Source organism: Durio zibethinus, chromosome 10 (assembly GCF_047325235.1).
Source record: "Durio zibethinus cultivar Kanyao isolate XHJ-2024 chromosome 10, ASM4732523v1, whole genome shotgun sequence".
Classification (NCBI taxonomy): Eukaryota; Viridiplantae; Streptophyta; class Magnoliopsida; order Malvales; family Malvaceae; genus Durio; species Durio zibethinus.
This window is the reverse complement of record NC_143171.1, coordinates 11886833-11896449: the sequence shown is the minus strand read 5'-3', so window position 1 is coordinate 11896449 and position 9617 is coordinate 11886833. Positions and strand designations below refer to the sequence as shown.

At 31.8% G+C, this 9617-nt stretch overlaps 1 protein-coding gene across 1 annotated transcript; it reads left to right on the top strand.

Annotated features, from left to right (window-relative positions):
* The first annotated feature begins 2647 nt into the window (after window positions 1-2647).
* On the top strand, window positions 2648-9130 carry LOC111292386 (filament-like plant protein). The gene is made up of 5 exons (XM_022884757.2): window positions 2648-2837; window positions 3013-3268; window positions 5026-5206; window positions 6180-7537; window positions 8611-9130. Exons 2-5 carry the CDS (start codon window positions 3155-3157, stop codon window positions 8983-8985), a joined length of 2028 nt encoding a protein of 675 aa, XP_022740492.2. The 5' UTR covers window positions 2648-2837; window positions 3013-3154; the 3' UTR covers window positions 8986-9130.
* Window positions 9131-9617: the final 487 nt, after the last annotated feature.

The following is a 9617-nucleotide window of genomic DNA, read 5'->3' as shown; positions in this document are numbered from 1 at the left end:
CTTTACATGTAATTCTTTGATCTTCGAAGAGTTTAACAAGAAGATTTTTATTTTAGTGCATTTTATCTTAAAGTTTTAACTTTTTTTTAAAAAAATTGATATTTCATGATTTTTAAAGTTGAAAGAAAAAACTATAAGAAAAATAAATTTGAAATTAAGAAAGAAGAGTTTTATGTATTTTGGCTGTCATGTTTAAGTTGGATGCAAATATTAAAATTCAACTCATCAAGTTGGATGTAAAGGGATAAGTAGCGCACATGAAAACCTACTCGAAAACACTTGCAATTTGAATCAATCCAAACTCGAATTGATAAAAAAGTCAAAACTTAATCTTACAAAAACCTATGTTCAAAATTATCTAAATTCAAAATAATTCATACTTGAAATGAATTAATCTCAAAATAATCTAAATTTGAAGTGATTCAATCTCAAAATTTATATTGATGAAATTACAAATACAAGTTACAAAATCAAGTATTACATCCATATATAAGAAATCATAGAATAATCAAACAAATAAGCCAATCAATAACTAGATAAATCTAATATAAAATTGAATGAAATTCACAAATAGTAAAATTTAAACCTATAAGAACATAGCTACACTAAATGAGGTCACTTGATCCCACTGAAATTTAAGGTGTTTTAATAATATGTATTAATATAAGGTAAATTTTAAATGATTCCATTAAAAAAAGAAATTTACAGTATAAATATAATATTATAAAATTTAGAGGTCGATATATAATTAATAAAAAGTAGGATCACATATTTGATTTTATTCTTCAAAAAAATCAATGAATACAAAGAAAGACATTATTTATCTACTTTTTTCTACAGATTATTACTATTTTTTTCTACTAAAACTTGTATTGTTTTGGCCAATTGAGATGGAAAGTCTACAGAGAAAAAACTTTTTCAATGATGAAAATAAAGAAGATTTTAATTTTTTAATTAAACAAGAAATTGTTTGATAAATGATTAGTGACTTAAGTATATTGCATTTGATAATATTTATAATAGAATAATTATATAATGGTTTTTAAAATATCAAAACTCATCACAACAATTATAAAAGATATCTTTACATTGATATTTTCTTTCATTATTTGCATCTTAATTTTTTACTCTTTTTATGAACTTAATTTTTTTATAATGACATTTTTATTATTTAAAAATTGCATGAAAGATTTTATATTCATATGTTTGTTAATTATTATGAATCATAATAGTCTTTTTGCACCCTTTTGTATGCTTTTTTTTTTTTCTTTCCAAAAGAGGTTAGGACTTGAGAGTAGAGGAAGAGATTGTAAATATTGTGATATGAATTTCAGTGATGTTGAATATTACCTTGCAAGCGTTTTTAAGTGAACCAACTCCATTAAGCTTAAGATTCTTACATGCCCTTTTTTTATTACATTGAAATTAAAAAAAAATAAAAGCTTTGACTTTGGTTTATTATGTATCAAAACGTTTTAATTTTTTTTCCAAAAATGATGTTCCAAACTATTAATGTAAAAATAAAAAATCATGAAAAATAAATTTATAAGAATATAAAGAACTCATAAGAGTGCTTTTAAGGTGAAGGAAAACTGTTCGTTTGAGTGCTCTATTGAAATTATTTGAGTTTGAATCTTTTCCTCCATATGATTTAAATCTAAAACAACTTGAATTCAAAATAATTTAAACTTGAAATGATAAAATTTAAATTCGAAAAAATTCTCCTCTATTACTTTTTTAAGTAATGAAAGTTTTCATTACTTTAGTAAGAGTTAATAGTGCATTTTCATTTAAATATATGGCTGAAATTTTATTAATTTTAAATTAAATATAAAAAATAAAAGTTAATTAAAATAAAAATAATTTAAATAAATATTAATTCCAAATTTAATTGAAATTGCATTACTTACGTTTGAATAAAATAATAAAAATGTTTACTGTGCTTTAAATAATGCAGAAGATCCTCTCTTTCAAAACCCTTTTTGTCACATGCTTACCTAAATTAGGGTCTCCGATGGTTAAAAAATAAAAAAGAAAAAAAAATTTAGGATGCCATTACTAATAAAAATTTAATTGTCAACTGTTCGTTTACAGTGATATCATCAATCCGCATCAATGAACGCGAATAACACCGAACACATTTGAAAAAGACAGGCCAAAGATCTAAAATACTAGTACTGCTAATTTTCAATCATTCATGTTGAATCGTTGTCATTTAACAATCATCATTAATATTTAACAGTATTAAAAAAGAAACAAATTTATTTAAAACAAAAAGAAGAAAAAAAGAGTAAATAAAATCCCATTTGAAAAATGTGCACGTCGCTGCCATTCCCTACACTTCTACTGACATTCCTCCCACCTCTGCTCATCCTGTTTGTGTTTATTCTCTGCACTCAAGCCCCAGCCACCAACTCTTTTTTCTTGACTTATTTATTTCGTCTTTTATTTTTTTATTTTTTTTGCATACAATTAGGAAAAAAAAAAAGAATTTAATTCTTATCTACCTTATTTTTATTTGGAATAATTTTTTATTTAGTAATTGAATGATAGTTTGTTTAGAGATGGAAAATTTTCCAGTTTTGAAATTCCATGTGATAATTTTGATGCGGGTGGGTCTTAGGGTCATAGCTGTTACTTATAAATAGTAATAAAAAAAATATTTTTATATATATGAATCTTTTATTTTTTTAAATTAGCATAAATGTGAATGTGAAAAGGGGTAATGGGAGGGTCTAATGTCGACGTCTGCCTTTCCATATCCATCTCTCTCAGAGCAATGTATGGCGTAAAACTTGGGATTTGGGCTTGCAACTCAGCTTTTGCATCTTTCTCAAGTAATTTCATTGTTACTATTACTATTATCCTTTTCTTCTTAACTTAAATATAATTGCTACTAATACCAATCATTTACTGTTCTTTTTTTAATTTCTTTTTAAAATACTTGATTAGTAGTAGTTTAAGCAATAATAATTGTAACTATAGAAATATTTTTGGCTTCTTGGAGGTTAGATTGTCTTTGGGAGTGGATTCTAAGCAAAGACTGGTTTTACATTAACTGAAAGAAGAATCCCTCATTTCTTCCTCACCCAACAGTTCAAACAAACAAAACAAAATATGGGTTAAACCAAGGATTGGATTGTTGGAGTTGAAGATGGACAGGAGGAGTTGGCTATGGAGAAGAAAGTCTACAGAGAAGAGTCCAGGTGAAACTGATAGTTCAGGAGGTTCGATTTCATCTCATTCTGAAAGATTCGCCGATGACCAGGTATTTATTTATTATCATTGTCCATTCCTTTGGAAATGTAATATCCCACATTTTGTTGTCTTTACTTTTCTTCAAAAGGAATTCTTAAATTGTGCTGTAAAATATCCCCTTTCTATGTATTTTGGGTCATTTTTGTTGTTGTAAATTGAATGATATCCAATCTAGTTTAACCAAAAGTAACTCAAATTGATTACTACCCTCTGTGGAATCTGGATGGTCCTGTTGGTTGCCTGCTTCAAAGTAATTATCATTCTCAAACTCTAATGAAATCGATAATTGGCTATGGATATTCGTGCATAGGCAATCAGATAGCTCTCCTTTCATCTCTCTTTTTTTTCTTTTTAATTGTATTTTTTTCTTTTATTAAGATGATTTCTGCAGTATTGTTGCTTGGATTCTGTTAATGATATCTCGTTTACCATGTCTATGATTTTATAGAGTATGTGCCTAGAAATTTTCACTCTTGTCTGAGTGTAGTTGGACTCATTTACATATTTTATGAACAACTAGACTGGAGCAATAAGGTTGCAAAAATCAGCACTTTTAATTGTCGTTGTCTTCAAGTTGACATATGCATGAAGGCAAAAGGGTGTTAGGAGATCAGGGATGTATAAGGATAGCTGATGTGATTTTATTTACATTGAATATCATCTAGTCATCATTTTAACAGAGCAGATGCACTAAATTAATTATAAAGAAGGATGCTTTGCTTGTTTCTAGCTGTGGCCTTTATGTCATTTTTTTTTGCATATTTGTTGCGTTTATCATTCTTCTTGAATTCTGACGCAGATAATGCTTTAATGTGAGAACCTGTCCATTTATTTGTTTTTAAGCTTTTGGTGCCCTTTGGAAACAAGAAATGATCAAATAACAAGGCTAAACAAATCTGGATAGCAATGTGGTCTAAGTAAGTTGATGCTGGGGACATTTAGTTTTGGATACAAAGTTTGTACACTTAGCTTGCTCCTTCTGTTTCTTTCCCACCTGAATATCAGTTGTGATTAATGTAAGAAAGTAATGTAAGAAAGACTGATGAACCCTAAGTCATTGAAGATTTAGAAGGCTTGAGAAGCTGAAATGACTCAGTTTAGGCATTCTAAAATGATTCAGGAATTCTTGATAAGCATTTTAAAGCCCTGTTTAGTACACGTGAAGTGTCTATTTGTCCTTTCTTTGTAAAAGAAAATTGTGTTATAATCTGTGAAGTCATAAGAGCCAGTGATCACCTTTCACATAGGAAAAGGGATCATAGACCACTCTGTCAGATCCTTGCAAGGCTTAGAAGGCTGTTTTAGGAATTTTCCAAGCCATAGATTATTATTTAGGAGTGTTATTTATTAGACAATAATGATCAACCAGAGTGTAGTTCCTTCTGAACTTCATGAAGGAAATGAATGATGGTTGTGGGGTATGTATTGGGGTGGGCCAGAAAGTGCTCTCCGGATGATTCAGGCATGTACTCATCTGTCAGTGTTTTTGCCTTATTTTTTATCTTTTATTTTTTCAATAAATTCAAATGTCATGCAGGTTATGTGTAGTTTATGTCTTTGTATTACTTTTTTTTTTTTTTTTTATGATCTAGATAAGCTATACTAAAGGTACCTTGATGGTGGTTTTATGTTCTTGTCTTACAATAATTATCTTCTCATATGATGATACAGGTGTGAAGCTGCTTTTGTATGTTTGTAAATAGTAATGATGTTTTTAGTTTCTGTTGATTTGGTTGGAGATGATCTGATATTTTGTTGTTGTCAAAGGCTAGTGCAATTCATATTTCTCAATCACTGGAAGTCACATCAAAAGCAGTGCCCATTTATGAAGAAGTTAATGATAATGTGAAGTCTCTAACTGAGAAATTGTCTGCTGCTCTTATGAACATTAATGCGAAAGAAGACTTAGTAAAGCAGCATGCTAAAGTTGCAGAAGAAGCTGTCTCAGGTATCTTTTTTTGTTATTTGGTTTACAACCTAAGATAGAAATCAACAAGTAGATTTCTTTTTATGAACATTTATTAATTGTAGTGAGAAAAAATGACGTAAAGGTCGGCCCAAGCTCTAAAATTTTGATGTGAATAACATGGTTTTTGACAATCGTGATCTCCCTTACTGTTGAAGAGTAGGTGGATATTTATCACTGTAGTACTGTGCTTTGATTTCTTTATTGGAAAGAACTACATTTTTTTGAAATACAAAAATTGACTCAACATGAATGATGTTGCAGACAATGGCCGCAAGTTCAGCTTCTATCATTTATCTATTTATTTTTACAAAGAAGGTTAACCAATTAGCGTTTGACCTTATACTTTGTTTTCATTGCCTATGATTTACTTATATACATCTGAAAGGCAGTAGATGCAAAAAATACCTGCCTGATTAAAGTTTTCTTTAATTTCTTTTTTTATTTTTCATTAATTGTACCTTTAATAGTGAAAAAAGGGGACAATATTCTCTCTACTTCTCAATGTTTGAGTATTCAACAACAAACATGGCACCATAAGTAAATCATGCATATTGGCCAACAAAAGAATAAGAAAATTTGCATGTTTGGTAGGATAAACTGGACCACTCTTTAGAGTTTATTATCACAGTTATATTTCATAAGCTGATTATATATATGTGTGTGTGTGTATATATATATACATATATATAAATGTATATGTATAGAGACACACGTACAAACCACACACATACTTTTTGCACCTTACTTCACTCCAGTGAGTGCTTTTGGCAGTGCACCTTGCACCCTTGACAACACTGGTGGTCAACTAGTGAGGAATAGTTTATTTTTTGTGGCATTTTGGTCTTAGAAGCTTATGGTTTTTTATGTTGTTTAGATCTTTTTGTCCTGAAGATCTGCTGCAACAGTGACATTAATTGTTTGCTTTTTTTTTTTTTCTCAAATTTGAAATTAGGCTGGGAGAAAGCTGAAAAGGATGTGTTAGCTTTGAAGCAACAGCTTGATGCTGCTATGAAGAAAAATGCAGCCCTTGAAGATAGAGTTGGTCATCTTGATGGGGCACTCAAGGAATGTGTCAGACAACTTAGACAAGCAAGGGAAGAGCAAGAGAAAAAAATCCATGAAACTGTTACCAAGAAATGTCATGAATGGGAATCTTCTAAGTCAGAGCTTGAGAGTCAGCTTCTGGGTCTCAAGGCCCAACTTAAAACCACAAAAAGTGGGACTACTGCCTCAGCTGATCCTGATCTTCATCCAAAGCTTGAGGAAATTGAGAAAGAGAATTCAGCTCTTAAACTACAGCTCCTTTCTCGAGCTGAGGAGCTAGAACTTAGGATTATTGAGAGGGACCTGAGCACCCAAGCAGCTGAAACTGCCAGCAAACAACATTTGGAGAGCATAAAGAAGTTGGCTAAGCTTGAAGCTGAGTGTTGCAGGCTAAAAGCCATTGCTCGTAAAGCATCCTCTGCTAATGATCAGAAATCTTTCACTGCCTCCTCAATTTGTGTTGAATCTTTTACAGATAGCCAATCAGAAGGTGGGGAGGGGCTACTTGCAGTTGAAACTAATACACACAAGATGACTGGGTTGGAGATGAATGAATGCGAGACAAGCCGCTCAGATGCATGGGCATCTGCCCTAATTACAGAACTTGATCAATTTAGGAATGAGAAGGCTTTTGGAAGAAACATCATGGCTCCATCAGTAGAAATCAATCTCATGGATGATTTTCTTGAAATGGAAAGGCTTGCAGCTTTGCCTGATATAGAAAGTGGAAGTGGTTTTAATGAGGCTGGTCCCATATCTGATCAAACCAGTACAGTTGAAAACCCATTAAAGGCTGATCTTGAAACCTCTATCCACCGGATTGCTGAACTAGAGGAGAAGCTAGCAATGGCGGAAGAAAAAAAGTTCGAATTGCAGATGGCTTTCACTGAATCTCAAAAGCAGCTTAAAACATTGCAGAATCAACTAAGGGACGCAGATACAAAGTTGGTAGATGTGCAAACTCAATTAGCTCTTGCTGACAACTCAATACAAGTTGCAGAGGAAGAAGCAAAAGTTGCAAACATGAATAGAGAACTGGTGGAATCAAGACTTAAAGATGCTGAAATTGAAAGAAAAACTTTAATGTCCAAAGTTACTTCCTTAGAAGAAGAGGTTGAAAATGAACAAGCATTATCTGCTGAAAACATGACCAAGTGCAAAAAATTGGAGGATGAACTTTCAAATTTGAAATGTCAAGCCAAGCTCCAACATGAGGCAGAGCTCCAGCATGTGGCAAGTTATAATGAAGAGTTGAAGGTGCAGCAGGTCTGTTCTTTACTATGTTATTTTAATTGTATAAATTGTTTAGAATGCATCAAATAGAGAAATATACTATTTTCAAAGGAGCAAAACCTATCTGCAAATGTCAATACAAATGATGATTGCATCACTTCAGTGTACTTTGTAAGTTGGCAAGTTTCTTTGCAGAATGTTGGTCCATCTAGAAGTACAGGTATTAAGTGAGCATGGCATGCAGATTTTAGCATCCTGTTTGATCCAGAATGCTCAATAGAATGCTTTAAAATGACTTTGGCGTTGTGGAGGTTTAAAATTCTGCAAGTTTTGTCTTGAAAACCCTACTTGAATTTTGCTATTTGTCATGTGGCAACTTTTATACTGCCTTAATTTAGTAAGCATTTATGTACTGTCTTAGCTTAATTACCCATGTGCTGTTGTAATCTATTCCTACACGTGCAAAATGTGCTTTTTAACTTCTCACAGAACCACAGACATGCTTATCTAAGGATTTGTTTTATTATTATATTTTTCTGTGGCTAGTCATTTTATTTGGTTTCCAACTTTGTTAAAAATATCAAAACTGGCTCTCTCCTATTGAATCAGGGATATTAATTTCAAAATGCCAGTCAAATATTTTCATTTAAGTCCTGTTTCAGAACATCCTAATTATACTATATTTCTGCTGATTATATTTGGCGAGTGTAATACACTTCTGGGAATTATGACAAGGAAAGCACAATACCTAAGGAGAAAATGCCTTTGTAAATGTACAACAACATTACATTATGTAAATTGCTGTTGGAGTATTGGAGAGTAACAACGTCAAGTGACCGTTTTTGTAGGGTGAAAAATAAACTGACATGGATGTGACATAGGAATTGTGATCTGTCATAGTGGACCATAAAAGGGTTCATGAGGAGTGCATTTTATTACTACAACAATTGTTCAAGAGTGCTTTATTTTTTTTTTTTGTCAATTGGCATCATCATTTGGCAAGATTTTGGGTGTGGATGGAGTAAAATTGGATTTTTTTTCTTCTATATAAGAACTGTCTGACTTATTAGTTGTAATCTTATAAACATGTTATCGGTTATATGCAGGACAAGGAGCTAGCAATCACTGCCAGTAAACTTGCAGAATGCCAAAAGACAATTGCTTCTCTCGGCCAGCAGTTGAAATCTCTTGCTACACTGGAAGATTTCCTGATTGACTCTGATAAGCCACTGGAGCTTGCGGATGGAGGATTGCAGTGTCCAAAAAGTGGTGAGGAACAACTGAAACTGGGTTCTATTGATATGGATTTTTCAAAGAGAGGCTCTGAGTCTTCTAAAATTGTTGGCGAGTATGTTAAATATTCAGAGAATGGCAATGCTATGGAGTCAACTTTAACATTTAAACCAGTTATTGCCTTTGACAAAAGTCGAACTGGTTTGGGGAAAATTTTCCCACAAAGCAGGAGTGGGAAACAGGTTTGAGTATCTGTTGTCAGTCATTTGTTTTTAGACCAAAATCATTTGACTTAAAATTTGTGAATCAACAGGTTTATCTAAATACATGAGTACTCAGGACGAACAGAAATTATTGAAAGAAAAAGTAGTACAACCATATCATTCTTTTCCATGTTTTTACTTGCCCAGCAATTTTAAATTTCATACTTAATATTTGATTGCACTTTTAGCTCTGCTTATCACTTGGCTGTCTTATGAATCAGAGTAAAATTTTACACAATAGCTTTGGATATCTGGATGGATTGAGTCTTAATGACTTGAGGAGCATATCCTTGGAAACAATTCAAATGTCTGAGCCACGATTTCATGTTTCTTGAACAAATGGAATGGACGTTTGACTGTCTTATTTCATGGCGATCACTTTACTATATAGGTTTCAAGGTGAAGCATTGTGGGAAATTTATAGTCATACTTACACCAAGTTAAATTCTGGGATTTTATAAATCTCGTGCCAGCAACATGATTTGAGTAACAGCTTCAACCAGGGCCTGAATATATATATATATATATATATATATATATATGGGAAGTATTATACCAATGTAAAACTAATGAGTTTTACGCTCTTTTTCAATCTTTACTACATCTAGATTAAACCC

Bases quoted from the DNA above. Each gene is read 5' to 3' on its own strand.
- LOC111292386 (XM_022884757.2), top strand. From the start codon at position 3,155: ATGGACAGGAGGAGTTGGCTATGGAGAAGAAAGTCTACAGAGAAGAGT. The intron at 5,207-6,179 runs GTATCTTTTTTT...ATTTGAAATTAG, and splicing joins TGCAGAAGAAGCTGTCTCAG to GCTGGGAGAAAGCTGAAAAG. The intron at 7,538-8,610 runs GTCTGTTCTTTA...GGTTATATGCAG, and splicing joins AAGAGTTGAAGGTGCAGCAG to GACAAGGAGCTAGCAATCAC.